Raw genomic sequence first — 20,173 nt, 5'->3', positions numbered from 1 at the left:
AACACGATTTTCATCAGAGTGGGTCTGTAATGTTTATACACGTTAAAACAATCTCATGGCAGAATGAAGTATTTAACAAATCAAATAAAGCTCTTTACACATTTGACCAATCCCTTTATGTCGGTGACCAATCAAATGAGCCCTTTGATGTTAGACGCCTGTCTCCTATAGAGATGTGGGTCATTTGATGTGTAATTTAAGATATGTTGAAAAATATTTAAATAAAAAAGTTGTAGTAAAATGGAAATTATGCATTAGTTGTCTTTTGTTTTACCATTTCTTCATGTGTTGTAAGTCATATCGTCATCACAATATTGATTACTATTATCGCAAATCGCAAGTTTTCCACATTGATTGCCTAAAAAAAACTGATGTAACATTCAACACACAGTAAAGGCAGATTCCAATGAGTTCTTCTCAGGTGTTTTTAGCAACCAACAGCTATGTGATAACCTGCAACCACGTCTATAGACCCGACACGGTGGAATGTCACAGGAAGACCTGCCAGTAGTCTTCATCTGGGTTCTGTGGAGGTGCTCACAAGCTGCATTTAGCTTCTCATTCGCCTTCGAGCAAGTGACAAGAATAAACTCTGACCTGCAATTCAATAAAAGCAGCCCCGAGTGGAGCAAAAGTCTCTGCAGCGCTTTCACTTAAACATGCCATCCTCCAGAAAATCAATAATTTGCAGGAGTTTTACGACAGAAAATAAACAAAAAACAACAACTGTTAGATAATGTTTTGCCTTTTTTTTGCAGCTTCCTACATCCTAACCACCAACACAGACTAAACTTGTGCTAACTCTGAAGTAGAAAACACAAAAAGAGAATTACACACTGTGCAGTACTATTACAGATACCATTAACTTGTGCTATTATCAGCACTTGCATGCATGAATAACAGGTTGTCAGGCAGGTGATGTAGAGATGATGAAAAGTAAATATAAGAGAGAAAAGGCAGCAGTGTCTGGGTTTTGCCCAAAACCCTGTTCCGTTTGCATAATTACAGTGCTTTGCCATCACTGATTACAGTGTTGGTCTCCCCTTCTCTCTATGAACCCCCAACCATCTCATTAACATGACAGTCTGTGGGCCTGTGTAAGAAGTAACCTCAACAGTTTGCACCCATATCCACTCGCCAAAATACAACTGAAACAAACAACAAAAAAGAGGAGCAAAATGTTGAAAACAAAAGGAATTGATGAAAGAATAAGAAGCATTCATTATCCAGTGAAGCAAAGCAAACATCATCACATAAAATTAACTTTGTGGTAATGTTTTTGTTTGCGTATGTCAGAAAATTTACCAAGTTAACAGCTTGACAGGCCTGGTGATCAGAGGGGAAAAAAAGGCTTTTCATGGGCCCCGCAGGACCGCAACTGCAGCCGGTAATGGGACGCATACGCCGCTTTGGTGCATTCTAAACCAGAGGAAAACAGCCTGTGGGCTTGTCTGTATTACACGCATTATCCACACACACAAAAAAGACAACGCCAAGAACAAACACTGTCCTAGAAATCTCTTAACAGCTCCAAACAACTACACTGGAATGGCAGATGAGGGCTGGCTAGTAGCTCCAAGGTTTTAGTGCGATGGCTTCTTTTTCACCCATTTGTCTCATCGAAATGCCGACTTCTTTGCTGCCTTACCCTCTCTAACCCTTAATCTGGTTCCCTTCTTCTGCATCACCCAAACAGGATCTACTTGATCTGTGTGATAATCAGGAAAGACTTTGATTGGATTGTCTGGATGTAATACCGCACACATAATCCACTTCCCCGTTTGCGCATTAGCCAAAGTAGCATTCCTTCGTAGCAAATGGAGTGGTGGTACCTGCTTTTTATCAGGAAACTCTGCAGAGGGGGGTGTCAAAAGCCTCACAGAAAGCAAACACTGGAGTTGTTTGCTATATTGTCAGAGTTATTCTAATGCTTTCTTCAGGTTACTGATGGTGGTCACAGGAATTGACTATATATGAGAACTGGACTGAGTAAGTGTGTTATCACACACAGAAAATGACTTGTTGAAAATGACACCTGTTTCCAACAAATGAAGTCAATTTAGTCCCCTTTTTTATCACAGTACGGATGCCGCCATGTTAGAACCAGAAATCAGTGATTAATCAGTCTGAGTCAACATTTCTATGGCAACTACTCTCACCAATCAGGAGTGAGCTCTTTGTAACATATAACAAGAGAATCTGTCAAACGTTTCGAATGTTCGATGTGAGAGGAGAGGCCCTACAATGTTTTTAGGAGAAATAGTTGATTTTTTTGCAGTTTGACAGGGGGTGCAACTTACATGTGATTTTTGAAAATAAATAGCAACAATCGCTAGAGAGCTCTGCAGGTGTTTGCATCAGTATGTGCTACTGACAGCAAAGCAGAAGAAGTCTTATGCCGGGCTGGGCGTATAGTAATAGTGATTTTGAGTAATATAAAGTTAACTTAGTATGTCTTTTATGCTTTGGTTTTCTGAATAATTTCTTAAATGTTGCACTAATAAACTACATGCCTCCTACGTTTCATGAAGCTAAGTACGGTTATGCTAGTGAAGAGTGCATTGATTCAGTCTATATGGCCATCTATTCCATTATTATGATTTTCCTTTCAAGATGAAAAGCCCATTCTTTTGTTGAATACAATTTTCCCAAAAGTGAAATTTATATTTCAGTGTGACTTAAAGGTTTTTTTTTTTTCTTGTTTATTGTGCATGTTTTTGTATGCCACAAATTATAATATGGAGCGACTTTTAATCCGATAAATGCGGTAATTTTAATTAGACCTTTCTGATTGGCCAACATTAATATCTTGCACTACAAAAACAATTTCATGAAAATCAATTAGGATTAGCACAAATATATAAAAAAAAGGTAGCAAAGCAAGAATTATTATACTGACAAATAGAATGACTGAGCAATAACTATCTATTTCTCATGTTTATCACACTTGTAGCTGTCCTGGTTTCTTTTTAGCAGACGAAGCTAGAGCTGGGCTAAACACATCCACCTGAATTTTGCTAAAGATAAAGACAGGCAGCGCAGTAATTTTTAAAGCGTGGAAAATTTGTTTTTTAAAATTAAAACTGACAGTTTAAAAAAAAAAGCCACAACACATTTATTTATATGACAAGATAGATCCGTCTATTATCCAACGGATGGATGGATAGACACCACAGATCAGACCAAACCCAATGGTTCCAAGTTGAGGCATACTGATCTATTTGTCAAGTCTGCAGACATGACCCTCTCTCCTCATTTGGCCACCGCGTACAGTGAGCAGATCCCTCTGCTTCCCCCTCAGCTTCTGTTAATGGGCCTCCATCCTGGTTTCTGCCCAGAGGGGACACGGTCTGCATGCTGCTATCTGTCATGAGCAGCCTGAGAGCACCTCTCTCCACCTCCCCTCGTCCTCGCCTTCCACAGCTTGACACCTTTACCCATGCTCTGACCTGCCAAGCGTCATTGCATCTCGTAAATATTCAGGTGCTGCCAACAGTCTGTGCCCTGCACGATGCCTGTGACTCGCCAGATATACCAACAAATGTCTGCCACCAAATGCACGCAAAGGTGCAGAAATCCCACCTCAAGTGTCCTTGATCATGCATAAGCAAATAGTTGATCATCTACATGTGTGCACATGTAAAGTTTGTGTTGTCTAGGGGCCTGACAAAGCCTTTTTCTGTTTTCTTTAGCATCCATTATGGCCCAGACCTGCTGTCAGAGAGCTTGTATTGCCTGAGGGGAAGTTCCCATTTGTGGGAGCATGTGGCAGGGAGGCTCTAAATCCCCTCTAATGAACCAATATGTAGGAGGGATAAGCCTTTGGCAGGGCTGTCCAAAAACGCCACTTATGCACCCAGGCACACAAAAAAAAGCATATCCACTCATCATTTTTTGTTTACATCTACTCACATTTAAATGTGAACGGAAGCTTCGGAAAGTTTGATAATTGGACCAATTTACACAATTCTGTTGTTACAAGAATAAATAAATGCAACAAGATGAATAAAAACAGGAAGCTGATATCTTACCTTTAGGTGCGGTTGGAGAAAACAGTTTCTCTGATCCTACATCAGATACCTGCGAACACAAGAAAACAGACATTAGGCGGATGTTTTTCTTTGGACCAAACAATGCTGCACACATCGTAGAGCATTTATCAAACTAACGAACAGTAAAAACCTCAACTTAACTCACCGCCTTAGAAAAGACAGAAAAAAATCACCCATCCCCAATCAAAAAAAGAAAGGAGCTCTCCAGACAGTCTCTGTCTGGCTTTTCCAGGGAAGGTAACATTAGGTGGCACTGTTGGGCCACCTGAAACCCTCTGAAGAAGCACGTCAAGGACAGAGCTGGTAAAATGGCTGTGCAGCATTAGAGCACAAAGGCTGCTGAAAACCTGCTGCTAAGTAATCACAGAATCCAAAGAAAAAGCAAACCTCGTGAACAGAACTTGAGAATGATCCAAAAGTCTGGATTTCATAGATTTAGCATCATCTGGCTATTGGGTGGAATGATTGTGGGTTATAACCACTTTGGGTCTATAAAAGGCAAATATGTGAAAACTAAGAACTGCTTTTCCTCCCTGCTTTGGATTATATCTGAACAGACTGTCAAGCAAACCTAAATATAAACACTCATGTTTGGAGAGTAACATCCCACTAAACAAAAGCAGTAAATCCTCGCAAAACCTGGTGTTGTAAAACTTACTGAAGTATAATATTTTTAATAAACAACCCTCCTCCCCTTGAAATTTGAACCAATATAGGGGGATCTGTCTGAAATGGCAACATCCCATTGCTTTAGCTGCTCTAAACTTGTAAAAATCTGCGAGAGCTGAACATATGCTCCACCGAAAAGGGCTCAAGTGTCCTCAACTGCCATGCTGCACAAAGGGAGCATATGCAAAGAATGAACAGTGAATCTGAGAGGAGTACAAGAGAGACTGAAAAAGAAAGCAAAGGATTTTGTAAACACAGATGGCTGTCCTTGGCATCCCTGTTACTTCTTCACAAGTGCTTTGAGGACACCCTCTTTTTTCCAAGACCTCCTGATTTTCTTCCGTGTTTCAATGTTTGCATGTCTTCATATCCTGTCTGAGGGAAATGAGCCCAAACAAAGACTCACACCTTCAGCGATTTGTCACGTCCAACACCTGCGACTTGGTCCGAAATATGAACGACAAAGACTAGACTTATGACAGACGTGCTGTACATTTTGTACGCAGAGCCCGAAAACAGACCTAAAACCTGCGTAGTGATACATAAATACGAGAATTTTTAATGTGAAAACGTAAGACATGCATTTACGTATTTATATAGATTTTTCATTGGAAGTGGTCACTTGAATGTGTGCTTGGAATTGTTTAACTCCTTGTTTAACTAAAAATGACTTGATGCATGAACAGATAATTTTACTACTTTCCAGTGATTTTCTTTTTAAGATTAGTGTTCTTTTCCATTTTTTTCTCTTGTGGCATGTGATGCTTTGAAAAATAGGAAAATATTACTGGACCATTTGCATCCATTTATGAGTTCAACAAAAACCACATTGCTGATGTCTTTTTTATCAGCTTCAATAATAAAGTTCAATAATACTTTGGTGTTGAGAAATGGAACTTTCAAAGGAAAGCAAACAGTCTGCTGAGAGGAAACATTTCCTTTTTCCACTTACTTAAGACAAAGTGTGAGACTATAAAGGAAAAATAGAGTTTTTTCTTGTACCTTGCCCTCCTTCAGTCTCCCGGAACCAGGGTGCTGCACTACAACACAGGCTCTTTGTTAGTTTCTGATGGCATAAATGCTCTATGTACCAAGCCTGGGCTCTGCAGCAGTGCAGCCTTAACCTTGAATCACAGCCCTGCAGGCCCTGGAAGGAAAAATGTGGGCTCAGAATGCAATGGAGCTTGCCAAATGGACACAGGAGCTGGCTCGGGGTCTCGTTTAGTGTGGCATGGGGGGGGTCACAAAAAAATCAGAAAAGACCAGGTTGGTAAGGCGATAACTCACTGCAGCAGTTAAAAGAGTTACCGGAGCAGCTGTACAGACAGAAACAGACATAACATGTGCCTGAACAGAAAGCTCCTGTTTATCGTTTGTCAGGATGACCTACATCTCATTATTTTTCAGGACATTTCCAAGGTGCAGTGAGCTGTTTTATCCTCCAAATGTATTCCATGTAAGATCAACAACCAATATTTTGGCTTGTTTTGCACCTGCCAAGTCTGCATGAGTCAGTAACCTAATCCACAATTACAAGGCCGGCTTGCAGGAGGACTTTGTAGAAGGCATGTCAAAGCAGCTTGGCAGCTTGTTGTTTTTATAGGCATTTCGGTTGAAAGTTTTGCTGGTCAGGTTGACATTTTTTCGCAGGGCTGTGCTGCTGGCAGCCCGAAGCTGCCTGCGGTTGTGGTGCGCAGAGGTCATGTAGAACAAATTCTTTGCGCTCTCTTTGTTGAGGCAATCCTGACTGCCATTACAAACAGACAGAGCAAGATGAGACAGAAGGGAAATCTGTGAAAGACAATGAAACAGAAAAAAGGAGCAAAGGCCAAGTTTTTTAAAAGAAACAGGGGCATAAAACCATTTTAAAAAAAATATTGGGGGAATTTAAGCCACATCGCCTAGGAGCCAAAAGCCCTTGGAGCAGGCTGCAGGAAGCCTGACCTTTGTGAGGGCCGTCTGCTATTTGAGCCTGGGGCTTCGGTGGCCAGGCCTCCTCTCTGGAGGGCCGTCAGCAGGCCTCAGCTTTCCTTCCCTATTCTATTCATTAGCCATGCTTTATGATTCAGCTTCCTCTGAGACACACAAGAGCTCCCCGAGGAAAGAGGCTGCTGGATAGGGGGAGGAAAGAAGGGAAAGAAAAGAGGAGGTCACAGGGCCCAGCCGTAGCTCAGCTCTCAGCAGCTGTGAAATCCTCCCGTTTCCTCGGCAGGCGTAAAAGGAATGGAAGCGGGGGGGGGGGGAGACTAGGAAGGAGTCCAGGGAGGGAGCTTGGCCAGTAAACCCGCCATTAGAGTGCTAACTCCCTGAAGCGCCACATGCAGAACAATAATTCCCAGATTTAGCGAATGCCAAATTACAAATTACACCACTGTTTGTTTTAAAAAGCCCACAACTTCCCAGAAGACCAGTGACTTATTGGCTGCATAAATCTCCAGATGATAAGAGAGCCGCAGAGGGAGAGCAGGAGAAGCAAGTGAGACATTTACTGCAAATGCATTTGCAGCAAAAAAAATAAAAAATTAAAAAAAAGAGAAAGATCTTTGGAGACTCTCCATGTCGACATTGCTTTTACTGCACAACGCAGCGAGCTAATTAATTTAGAAATTCAGAGACAGGCTTAATTGCGTTCTTTTCGTGTTAAAACGCCTCCACGCTTAATCTTTGTACAATGGGCCACCAGAATGAGGGAATGCAGCCGGCGAGGGAGGGCAGCGTAATCAAGTGAACGACCTTGAGGCAGAAATGTATGAAAAGCATTGATCAGTTAAGACGGTGATTTCACTCAGACAGGAAGGTCAGCAATTACCCAGATTCAATTAACCTCATTAGGTAAAGCCTGCTGAGAGACCGGTTTCCCTCCCCAACACCCACCGCACTGCAGCCCCTGCACGCTTTATATCAAAATGATCCCAAAGCCTTCCCCTTCTACCTCTCATCTGCGAGCTCCTGCCGCATGCCCTGCATTCCACCGCGCTGAGAGAAGCTTCTAGCAAGGAAGAAATCTCCCAGTCAGAGGTTGGGTAAACCTAGACCAAACACCAGCAAATTCCCCGACAGGCTCATCTAATCCTTGTAAAAAGAGGTACGGCCCTTTCCTTCCCTTTCCTAGTATCATTTTTTTAAACAAACTGACAGTGCTATCACAACAGCTGCGGTGCGGAAACAAAGAAACCTGTTAGCTGACTTTGTTGTGGGCTTACTCCATAAAGACTGTAATTACAATTTAGTTCTGAGTCATTTGGCACAAGCAATGCTCCTGACAGGCTGTAGTAGGACAAGTGGATAGGCGGCTCATCTTAACGCGTAAAAAACACAAACAAAAAACGCAAACTCGACGCGAGCTAACAGGTTTTAAAATGAGATTCCCCCCTTATTCCAACAGGAAAGTGTTACGTGACTCAGAGCCTAATGACAAAATTACATTTGATGGGTAGAACAAAAGAGGAAAAAAAACTAAAAAAAACGATCCAGGCTCATGAAAGACAAGTCTTGTGTTAGTCAAAGGCCTGGATGAATGGAAAGGTTCACCATGACTCCACGGCTAGTTTAACACTGACGTGGTACGAAAGGACTTCCTGAGAAAAACGGGGGAAGGAAATGCAAGGGCAAGAGAAAACATGAGGGTGCATTTTCCAACATATAAAGATCTTTTTTTACCCAGAATGAACTTTCCGCCTACCTGCACACACCCATGCACATACAAACCCCCGGTGCTAATTTGCTTCCCTGCCTGGTGTTTCATCACTGTCAACTTCCTCCTTCGGCGCCCTTCTTCCAATTTTCCATTCATTGTCACCTGATGTTTGGCATCCTCCCTGTTTTCAGAGGGTGTTACTGGGACGACGGGGTGTTTGTTGCAGGAAATCAGACCAGCTGCACCATTGTCCATTTAAGACAAGCCATTGGTGGAGAGCCTTGAAGACCCGGAAAATGCTGTTTTTGGTGTTTTTAACACCAAAATTATGGTGCAATGGAGCAATGTGGGGTTGTGCACCTTGCCCAAGGACACAAGACAGAATGAAATGTAAACCATCATGATTAGGAATTAAACCAACATCCCACCTTACCTATTTCAGCCAAAATATCCACTTTTTTAAAGGCCCACTCCGATAAAAATTGTGTTTTTAACATCTATAAAATCTTAAAAGGAAATTTGAATTTCTGAATATTTCTTAATTCAAATCGTTATGAATCCAAAACAGATGAAAAAAAATTGCTGTTTGAAAAAGAGCTTATTTGTGACATTGAAAATAGGATGGGTGGGCCAAAAGCCCCCTGCTCTGCTCCATTCTGATACATTCACTTTTAGACAACTAGATCCATGTTCGTCTCTGTTTTCCTCGTCTGAGCTGGTATCTAGCTCACCGGTATCTTAGGTTGGGGATGTGAGGGATTGTGAACTAACAGGAAAGAATTTAGACAAATAAATGAAGGGAAATGGGGGCGGGGTTGCTCTGCACCAACGGTCCTGCCCACAATTAAAGGGTGAATTTCGGATCTAAATCTAATATCTAACTATGGTCGCTCTTTAAAATAATGTCCTAAAACTAACACAGATTTTGTCTAAAAAAGACATAATCATACTTAAAAGATCACTGGTTACGATTTAAAAAAAGATCTTAAGATTATCAGAGGGACTTTAAAGTGCGCTGCGAGACAGTTCCTCTATATTTGCTTTCATTTTTTTATTTGTTGAACTTTTGTTTGTGCAGAAGCAACCTACACCGCAGTCACCTTTCCCTTCCCAGACTTGTTCAGAGGGGCTGCAGCGGACAAGGCCAAATTAATTACTCGCCCGGCGTTTGTCCTCACACCGCCCCCGGAAATTTAATGACCTCCCAAGTGGTCGTTTATTATAAGTTGCAGCAGTGCTAATCTTTCCTGGGGAACAGACGGCGTCTAACGTTCGTTTGATTCCCATGCCTCCCCTCGTGTCTTGTCAGAACAGGTGTGGTGCCAGAAAGACCCAAAAAACCCCTGCAAACATGATGGGAATGAGGAAGCATCCCACGCAACTGTCAACCAGCCTCAACCGGAGCATCGTCACAATGATAATGAATTCCTCTGTGACCGTGGAATGGAATGGAGTGGTCTCCCCTTGCAGGGTTGCAATATGCACAGAGATCTCTTTATGCTTAGCCCCAAGTGCCATTTTTCCTACGTAGGTATAAATGCTTGTGTGTGTATGACGAAGCACGAGGTTGGAAACTCCTGCTCCTTCTCCCCCTAGCAACAGACGCAAGGAAATGAATGCTGATAGAAGAGCACGGGGGCTCAAGCTTTGTGTAAAATATTACTCTAGCTGGCGCTTACTGCACCCCGTACTATCACTCTTCCCTCCCTTCCTGGCTGCACAGCAGTTGCTAGCCCTTATCATGGCTGCCTGTCAGTTTAGTATACAAATTAGCAGTCTATCAGGGGAATGCAGCGGCCTGTTTCATCAGTGGGGAGAAGGGCAGAGGCACACATTGCATCAAAGCCTCTAGTCGCGGCAGACAGAAGAGGGTCACAAATCAGCGCTGCTGCAGGCCCACAGCCAGCACTAACCAGATAAGGCGAAATGAAGGGAAAAGAAGAAGACATATTTCACCAGAGAGCGCAGAGATCTGCTCCGGCTCCACCGGAAGGGCCCGACGTGAAGGATGGCGATGTGGCAAGGGGATGGATGAAATCACAAATCCCCATGGTGAGACGTAAAAACAAGTGAGCATTCAAAAGCAGGGAAATTCATTTATGAAAATGCGGGGAAATTAGTGTTAACTCATCCACGTTTTCTCCTCCTAAGTGAACCTGTGCATGTTAATACCAGCAGAGACAAAACATCTGCTGAGGGCTCTCATTAAGTGGCATAATGCAATGAGGCACAGTCTAAATTGCAGCAATAAGAGCTGACAGACAAATCATCTCGACCGTTGCAATCCATTTAACTCAATTAATGAAACACGAGATCTGAGCTCTGTGGTTTAAAAGCATGTGTGGCTCTTCTTATTGCTTAGCTCGGGGGAGCATCAGGTTCATCTTGAGATGGGGGATTTAGAGCAAAACTCAACTCCAAAAAATACAAGGATACCAACTAGTGAAAGACCACTAGATAAAAGAGGAATGACTTGCAAGAGGAATGAGCGATGCACAGTTGCCTTTTTTTGTCAAAATGAGTGCCAGCAACAACAAGAATATCCCAGTGCACTGCAAAAACTGAATCTTACAAAAGCAACAGTAAAAGGACCTCTTTTAAAAAAAAAAAAATTCTTTATTTTCTGTCTTGCAAGAGAAATAAACTTCAAGTAAGTTTTTCATAAGCAAAATAATCTCAGCATGAGAAAACGTGTCTATAATTCTTTATGTTCTTTCTTAAAACAGTTCTATTAGACCATTTTTCTTACCCAATTGGCAGATTGATTTATTTTTTGCTTATTTGAAGAAAATCTACTTTTGGCACTAGAATCACGGTATTGTTTGTCATTACTCCCAGTTTGCAACAGAGATTAAAAGCTACGTTCACACCGGGGCAAGTGATAAGCGTTCTATTTTGCCCATGGTGTTCACACTGAACTGTTGCTGCAGCGCACCTAAAGTTGGAAGAGGCTTAGTGTGAAATGTTAAAGTGGTGCAAATCTCACAAATCTAGCTATTTTCCAATATATGAAGGGACACCATCTACTACCATATCACTATCAAATCTGAGTCACTGATTGGTCAAAACTTTCAACGCCCAGTCAATGGCCACGCGTTGTGTGCGTAGAACGGTCATAGAAACTTGCATCACGACATGTAAACCCAAGAGTTTTGAACGCGGAAGCCCAAAACGTGTTTACATAGACTTTTCATTGAACATGGCCGCTTGAGCACGTTAGGGGCGGTGTGAACGTAGCTGAAGAGTCTCGACTCTCCAAGCGTACGGGGTAAGGAATCTGTCAAAAAGAAACGTATTCACAAAAACAAAGTTGTGTACAAATTAGTACAATTTAATACTTTGTGCAGAGCTTTGCAGAAAAATATGAATACAACATTTTGTGAACTGTTGTGAATACGATTTGTCTTTGTTTTGAATACAAAATTTCCCCTATTAACTGTCAAAAATACAGATAACAGATTTTTCAAATTTGCACATGTAGAAAAATATAACTTTTTAGAATGTTATTGATCCCACGGCAGTGAAATTATCTTGTTAGCATAACTCTGTCAAAAACTGAATACAACAGATCATAATATAGCGATCTCCGGCTGCATTTTGTCTGTGCCGAGCGACAGCAGCTGATCGTGTCAACAATGCACCAGCAAATAGTTTCAGACCAAAGGGCTGGAAAAGGTCCAAAAAGAAGGAGCTGACATTCCACTCTACTCATTCGGTGTAAAAAAAAGGGTACATGTCTGTTAAAATTGGTTGATATGAAGAGGATAACAAACCAAAAACAGCTAAGCTAACTTGGAGCAAAAGAAGGCTAACTAGCAGCTGACTGTTGCTGCAGTAAAAAGATCAAACTAATTACACAAATAAATACATGGCAGTAGGATCAGAATAGCTGACTTTCTTTGTTTGTTTGAATTTTCTTTCTTTTTCTTGTCTTTTTAACTATCGCTATAGCTGGCCACCAGTTACCCTCCTTTAGCTTCAAATTAGCTTTCTTGATTTTTTTTTTAATTTTTCATCAATTTTCTAAACCCACTATATCACAGGGCCTGTCCCAGCTACTGTTGGGCACAAGATGGCAGGCCGCTGCCCGCCGCTGCCGCCTGCCACCTTTGGCTGGGAGGCAGACAAGAGAGCGAGGGCAGCAGGGAAGCGGGGATCTCTGTGCCTGTTCTGGTTTTTCTTATTTTGTTTCAAAATTCTCTTATTAATTCTCTTTTTTCTACATAATATGAGGAATGTCTGCTGCACTTTTTTCCCACCACTTCCGGGTCCGGTGCATTGTTTATCCGATTAGTTGTTGTTGCCTGACAACAAAAAAATGTGACAGAAAATTGCTGCTACAATCTGTTTTTTTATTATTATTATTTTCTTTTAATTTAACACTGCTATAGTATCAAGATAATTTCCCTTCCAGGGGATCAATAACGTTCTAAAAGTTTATTTATGTTTTAGTTTAATAAATGAGCCTCAAAGCGCATACTCACCCAGTTAAATTGATATTTCGGGACTCTCTGTGACCCTGAGACGTATTTTTGACAGTTTGTGAACTGGAGAAATTACTTATGTTTCTTTTTGACAGTTATCTTACCCCATACAAGTGTCTCCCCGGCAAAAACTGCGGAAAGACCATTAAGTCACAGCCCACTGCTGCCCGACTGGCTGGCCAACAGCCTCAGCCAAATCCTGCTTCCCACTGAAGAACAGTGGGACAGAGTCACCGGACAGGAAACTCAGTCTGCCCACAATATTCTTCAGTCGAAACACATTCACACAATCAGTCTATAGAGTTATGAGGAGTAAAAAAAAAAAAAAAAGCGCTTTTCTGGATGTTATTGTCAGAAAGGCAGGATAAAAGACAGGCGTATTATTCAAAAAAAAAAAACCTGCATTCTCTAGAGCTTTCTCTCACAATGCGGCACCGCTGTTGCTGTGGAGAGGATCCTGGAGGAGATAATAATAATATTCCAAGTCAGAGCCTTTCCTGCCTTCTAACAGAGAGATATGCATCATTCTGACTGGCCCGCTGTGACATAATCACCCTGCAGAGAGCTGCAGGCAAACTTGGTAGGCAAACCACCTCTCACTGCAGCTTGTTAAGAGAAAGGTGGCTTTAAGCACCACTCAATAAAAAAAAAGCTACGATTGAACTTTTTTTTTAGTCCATCCAAACATTTCCTTTGTTAGTCACAGCCCACCTCCGGCTAAACATGTTACATTCTTCTTCCTCTTAAGGATTTAATTCAACCTACCACAAGACTGAATTTGCTAAAAGGGAATAAAAAGAAACAAAAAAAACTTGGCAGGATCTTAAATAATGCACTGATCAAAAAGCTGTGACCCCTTCCTTAGTGTCAACCCACACAATTTCTTCTGCAGAAAGAAACAGCTCACAAAAGAAAGGAGAAGTCGGAGCTGGCACTAAATGGAATAGATGCAGAAGGCATAGCTAGGTCCTCTGGGCGCGGACGTTTTTAATCAGAGGAAAAAAATGTGCAGCAACATGGAGATCTCACTTGTACTCTGCCAGCGATTTTAAGTAAAATGAATCATCTCCCCTCTAACTCAAATAAATATTAAACTCGTACCAGTGGGAGTTAATTCTGACTATGGGCTAGGAGAACTACAGGGGATTTGCACAGAAAGCCTTCATCTTCCACAGCAGCCATCATCCTGCCTCCTTAACTTTTTCAATGCTTTGACTAGATGTCAGTGACCTTTGACCTCTAAGCTTAGCGAAGTCAGCAGGCTAAGTAAAACACTTTGACAGAAAAATCAAAACAGACAAACGAGTAATGGAGGATGTATGTTTACTCCAGCCAGCAGAGATCAAAACGGCCCATTTTCCCACAAAGGAGGTTTTGGGGTTATTGTAGACTGGTGGATTGGAGACTGGCATTGCCAATTGTTGCCTTTTTGCCACCGGCCCACATCAAGACACACTATCCTCTTAGCAAGCACAAACAAACATGGCATCAGCTATATAAAGAAGTGTCAGGGCTTTTAAATCCCACCCCCCTCCCCCAGGCAATGGAAGAAAAGGATGTGGCACGTTAAGTGGAATTTACTTTTGATGCAGACATTGGGCCTCAGGTTTCTGACAGCTGTAACCCTAACTCCTCTCTGAGGCCTTGGGGGAGGGTTGAACAGAACACTGAATGCTCGTACAGTCACATTTGGAAATACCTTAGCTACTTAACTGCCAAAATAAAGGGAGGAAAGAGCAGGAGGTACCTGCTGGGGGTCAGCGGACACAGAAGACATGCTTTTGTCTTTTCTGCTCTGCTTTGACAAGGTAAAGTTTCTGACTTTGATATGACTATTTTTTTGACCCTAGAATGTCCCATCTTGAAGGGAAATTAACACGAGTCATGTTAGGTCGTATCCAAATTGCTTCCCTATTGCTCCAATTGAAGGGACATTGAAGTTGTAGTGGTGTCCGTAAGTGTTCTTTTAAGGAGACACCATGTGGACTTGGAGCTGACTATCCCTCCGCCGGTAGGGTGATCTGCATTGCACCTGTGGTGCGGAGGAGAAACACATTTTTTCATGTAGGTGTGCTCTGTAGTACAGAAGTTTATCTTTAAATGTAAACATTGGGTTTTTGTTTTTGCATTATTTTTTAAAGGTATAAAACCAATGCAGCTCTATTCTAAGGTAGATGACCGACAGCTATTGACATCATGAAGCAGTAGTAATGTCCGAAATTGAAGACATTCTCTTTTTCCTTATCTCTCCATTTGGAGGGATACATGTAGGGGTAGGGAGAAGCCTTAGGGGTAGGAAAGCCATTTGAATTTGGCCTTCGTGGAGGTTTTTAAAGTCCTCTATGATGCCTGAAAATAGGGCTGGGCAATATCACCAAAAAATAAAAAGTTTTCACACCAAATTCAATTTACGATTTTGATTGATTTTTTTCCTTCCACCCTTTAGTTTCTTTAATAAAAAATTACAAAAGACAGAATATATTTCACAAAAAATATTTTATGTCAACATCTCCTTTAAGAGTTGGCTTGAACACCAAATTCAAGCTGTAAAAATATTTGTAAAACAATGCGGCAGGTATTCTGTGAGCTACTGCTAGCTTTTGCATAGCTTTAAAAAAAAGAGAAACACTTGACAGAGTGCTTCTGTGTTGAAACAAATTCTTTTGGTAACAACAACCTTCAAAATGATTTTGTATCGTACGGTATAATGTCTAAAATAACAAAACCGAACCAGTTCCACAGAACTGTAGAAACTGTTCCTATTTTTAGAAAAAAATCTCCTCTTTGCTAGATGCCATTTGTGCGTAGAGAGAAAGGGGCGAGCTGACCTTCCTCTGAACAAGAGAAACCCAAGACATCAGAGAACTGGAAAAAAAATCCAGACTTCCTCAAAAATAAATATTCTTAAACAACAAATTTGAATTTATTGATACAATAATTTTATTGCCCAGCCCTACCTGAAAACCTAAAAACCACATCAATTCTTGATTGGAGGTCTGTGCAACCTCACGGAGAACACCCAGGAACCTCAACCATTCTCCTTTCTAGTAACTGCACAATAATCAAATGCTAATGACTTATAATTGTCTGTTTTACGTGCGCTGGTTCTTGCTCTGGCCCCATTGAACCTCGTGAAAGCACAACGGCAGTTATCTCCAAGACGAACAGAGCACCTGGGGAAGATTTGGAGGTACCATCGGTTTGATCACAAAACCCCTGAAAAAGCAGGAAGGGGCAGAGCCAGGAGGATCCACGTAATGTATTTGAGTTACAAGAGCAAATGTACTAGAGATCACTGCACTGAGGACGATTAGACATGGCCGGCCATTCCAAGTTTATGAAGGGCATAAGTTGCACTGGATTAAAATATAATGAAGCACGTGAGTGCAACTTTGTCTTACATGCAACTGCTTCAATTATTTAGAGTTATAGAAAAAAACAACAATCAAAGGCTGCTCCCTGGAGCACTAATAGCCTTTCCTGGGCTTGTTCTGGATGGCAGCAATGAATATCTTAGTGCTTGTTAAAAGCTTAGTTGTTTTTTTTTTCTTGTGAGTCTCTTTGAATGAACATCATAAATTAACAAAAAAAAAGAAAAAAGGAAGCAAAGGCAAATGGAGAGGCTAGTTCTTTCCATTTCGAATGGATTGACTCAGGCAACATTACTGGAGTGTGTATACATATAGCACTGCATTGATTTTCTTTTAGGTGTATCAAAAAGGTCATGGTTTAACAACTCATTACAGCAGAGCACAATTACTTTACTAAACAGGCTTCCTGCCAATAAAACAAACCTGACAATATAATTTGAAAACTGCTACTGATCAAGCTTTGTATGTTTTCAAAAGAAAGCTGTCTAATTAGTTAATGCTTTAGGGTTGAAAAAATGAAACAATCTATATGACACGCCTACGTCTAAACTACGTCACCCTTACTTAACCCTTACATGTAAGTGTTCACTACAACCAGTCGTCCGGAGCGTGCCCGGAGAAAAAAAGAGAGCATGAACATTTTTGCTCTACGGGTTCCTGAGCAGTCAACTTTGACATTTCATATGGGCTACCTGCACGCCTCGTACAGGTTTACCCCTTTTTTGCCCACAGACATCCCGTATCCATCTGAAAGGGTAGTTGTGACTAAGGCATGAGCAAATCAATAACTTGAGTGAGTCGTCAGTTGGATTGTCTATCACCTCTCTTAGAACTTACAGACCATATATCTGTATGCAACACTGTTGCTCTTCACTGGTGTCCATGGATTAAATGGACACCAGTGAAATCTCCACCTTTATCCACCTTTGTCATGGTAGGAATAACACGTCAAAGTAAGGGTGGGGTCATCTAAGATAGTACAAGGGTTAAGAAGGTAATTCCCAATTTAGTGAGCAAGAGATGCTAATTTGGTTCTACCTACACCTCTCCATGCATACAGATGGTACATTCTGCCTTTCAGCTTTGTGATTGCCAGCTCTCACACTGAGATAATTCATTCCTGCTGGTTTTAAACCTGTAATTCCTAAGAGGAAATACAGTAATGTATACAAAGATGCTGCTGAGGCAGAATATCGTAACTGTAATAGATCTCGAAATCTCCTTTCAGACTGGCTAAACAACTTTGGACATGTACTGGCTGTTAGCACCTCAATCCTCCTTTCTGATGCTGTCTCGCAGACTTTATTCTTTACTGTGTCAGAAATGTGCAAACCAATGAAAAATGAAGTCCTCCCCAGAAAGAAGTCCTAATTTTTATGCTCTTTAAAGGTTTTCTAATCTTGTCTCTTTTAACTACAGATGGTGCAGATTAACAGAGGAAACCCCCTTTTTTTGTATATGTGAAAACTTTCTTAAAAAGGAACTTTTTTCAAAAAGCACACAGCCAGACCCATCCGGCCTCACTCAGGTGGCTCCTGCCTGTATTTGAATAAGCAAAATGCAAACAGAGGCTCAAGAAGTCTTCTCACGTTTAGGAGAATCTTTGGATTAGCTTGTTGAATCTCTGGCGTCATTATACTGCATTCATTCAGCAGAGGTGGAAAAATGTGTGTTTGCATTTCAGAGTTGCTCGTTGCACAGATGCATATGCTTGACCTGAAGAAGCCTCTGTAAACAGTGGAGAGTATTTAAAGCAGCAATAAAAAGAACACTAGCCCCAGTATGAAACATCAACAGGAAAAATGCTGATGGTCTCTGACTGTACAAAGGAGGATATGGTGAGGAGACAGGAGCTCAATCACACGTTAGAAGCTGCAAAGCTGGACACAGTAGGACAGTAAGAGGTATAGAGTGTTATCTTAAATCAGGCTTTTTTCCATGCTGTTCTTGTAATTCTCTAGCACACATGATGCTACACAGCTGGCGGAGGATTTTTAACCAAAGCGTGTTAAAAAAGTAAACTGCTCAGGTAAATGGAGGCTGGAAGCTTTTTGATGTCAGTGTATACTTGATTGCCATCCCACCCCGCACCATCCAAGGAGAGGCAGTCAGAGAGGCCTCTCTGAAGATGGTAAGGACCACTGACTGTATATGAGAACAGCATTGCTCTGTTATACAGCACTTTACGTTAGAATTAGAAACGTGTTGCAACGTGTGCAACGTTAACTCCGCATCAGAATTAGCTGACTTACATTGATCATATAAAAAGTTGAAGAATTACATTATGTCAAAGAGTGTGTTATTTCTGTGTCGCCAGCCACATCTCTGGTGTTAAATGGTTAACAACACTATAGTTATCACTGCCATGGTCATTTTCCACAGTGACAGGCCTTCTTTACAAGAGAAACAAAACAACAACCTCCACCCCCATGTTTTCACTTCCTGATTTGAATATCCACACTTATTAGAATAGCTCATGCTAGCATGCCAATGTATCCAGACTGATGAGGGGGAGAATACGGGGGGGGGGGGGGCACATGGGCCTAGAATGTGTGCTGACTGATGGGTTACTAAAACGATTCCCCCGTCTCTCCCTCCTGCTGGAGCCAGCTTTACCCAGCTTCTCTGACAGATACACTTGTTCCTCCAGCTCAGGCCTTACCCTGTCACCAACAGTTGGCCTGTCCCTCACAGCAAAGTCATTTGCTTTTGCACAGCAGAAGCTCTGGGTCGCTCCTTTCAAGCTGCATTTAGGGTTTCTAGTGTTATCGCTCAGACCAATGAGACACAGAGGCAGAAACCAGAGCTTGGAGGCAGAGAAGACAAAACAAAATTAATAAACCTCTTCTACAATCAAACAAATGCCATGAAAAGCACAAGTGAAAGTGTTGTTTTGGGGCATTTCAGGGCCAGAAAGGTTAGTCCTGCCTCCTCTCCTCAGCTATGTCTGCAAGCAAGGTGGAGGGCTGAGAGATGAAGAGAGGAATGCCTGATTGGTGCCATAGCCAAGAGTGAAAGCAGGCCAATTACAGTGTATTTCCTATTCCTGAAGAGCTAGCCAGCTCCTTCTGGCAGAGCGAAGCCTCTGCCATCGCTCCTCTCCTCACCTCTCAAGACACTTCACATAGATAAATAAATGACAGCCCCACTGGGGCATGTCCCGACCTCCCGGAATACATTGCAAGCTCGTTGCCCGCCTGTCCGCTTGCCTTCACCTGGCATTACAGCAGATAGACATTTTTCACATTATTATCGTTGCATCGCCTCTGTTGCCCCGTTCACTTGCTGACTTGTGGCTGATGATGTTGGCAGAGGACCTGAGGATATTGGGAGGAAATGTCTCTTGTCAAAGTCAGCGCAGCCTAGCTTTGCAGAAATTTAACAAGTTCCCCGGGCTCTCTCCATTCACTGTCTGACGGAGCACGGCGCCAAGACATGGCCCTCTGACAGCCCCGGGCATGTCACTGTCACTGACACTTGATAGGAGGGAGAGGAAAGGACAAGCCAGAGAACTCCCTCCCAAAAGACTCACATTTAACTACACAGCTATTTCTTTATTACTGCTTTGCTTTAGGGGATTCAAATAAAAAGCCATGCCATGGAAATCTGACTTCATCTGATACAACACCAACGTAACTGCTTTCATTACTGTAAATTACTATCTTTGGGCCGACACTACAAAACGCTTCCATATGGACAGAAAGCCAAACATCTTCGCATTTTTTCTTGGTAATAATCAGGTAGAAGCCAACAGAGACCCGCTCTGGCTTCAACTTCATATGCTGGAGCATTTTTTCCCCCCTCACGCTCTCTCCGCTCCCCAGTGGTTAAACAGAAAACCAGATGTTGCGGATCAGAGAGGATAAAATACAAGGCAAATAAAAGTAGAGGATGGAATGGTACACATTAACTATAATCAAAAAGAAACAAAACGGGAGGCCAGGATGCTTTAATTACTCC

General features: G+C 41.9%; 1 protein-coding gene across 7 annotated transcripts in view; it reads right to left on the bottom strand.

The window, feature by feature from the left end:
* The window catches only part of fbrsl1 (fibrosin like 1), a 358,066-nt gene that overhangs the window by 39,482 nt on the left and 298,411 nt on the right, over nucleotides 1-20,173 (bottom strand). For all 7 annotated transcript variants that reach the window (XM_023958685.1, XM_023958683.1, XM_023958687.1 and 4 more), the window contains one exon: nucleotides 4,032-4,080. In XM_023958685.1, coding sequence (XP_023814453.1) covers nucleotides 4,032-4,080 — 49 coding nt within the window. The remainder of the gene's footprint in view (nucleotides 1-4,031; nucleotides 4,081-20,173) is intronic.

Source organism: Oryzias latipes, chromosome 9 (assembly GCF_002234675.1).
Source record: "Oryzias latipes chromosome 9, ASM223467v1".
Lineage (NCBI taxonomy): Eukaryota > Metazoa > Chordata > Actinopteri > Beloniformes > Adrianichthyidae > Oryzias > Oryzias latipes.
The sequence above is the reverse complement of the archived record's forward strand: the minus strand, read 5'-3'. Positions and strand labels throughout refer to the sequence as shown.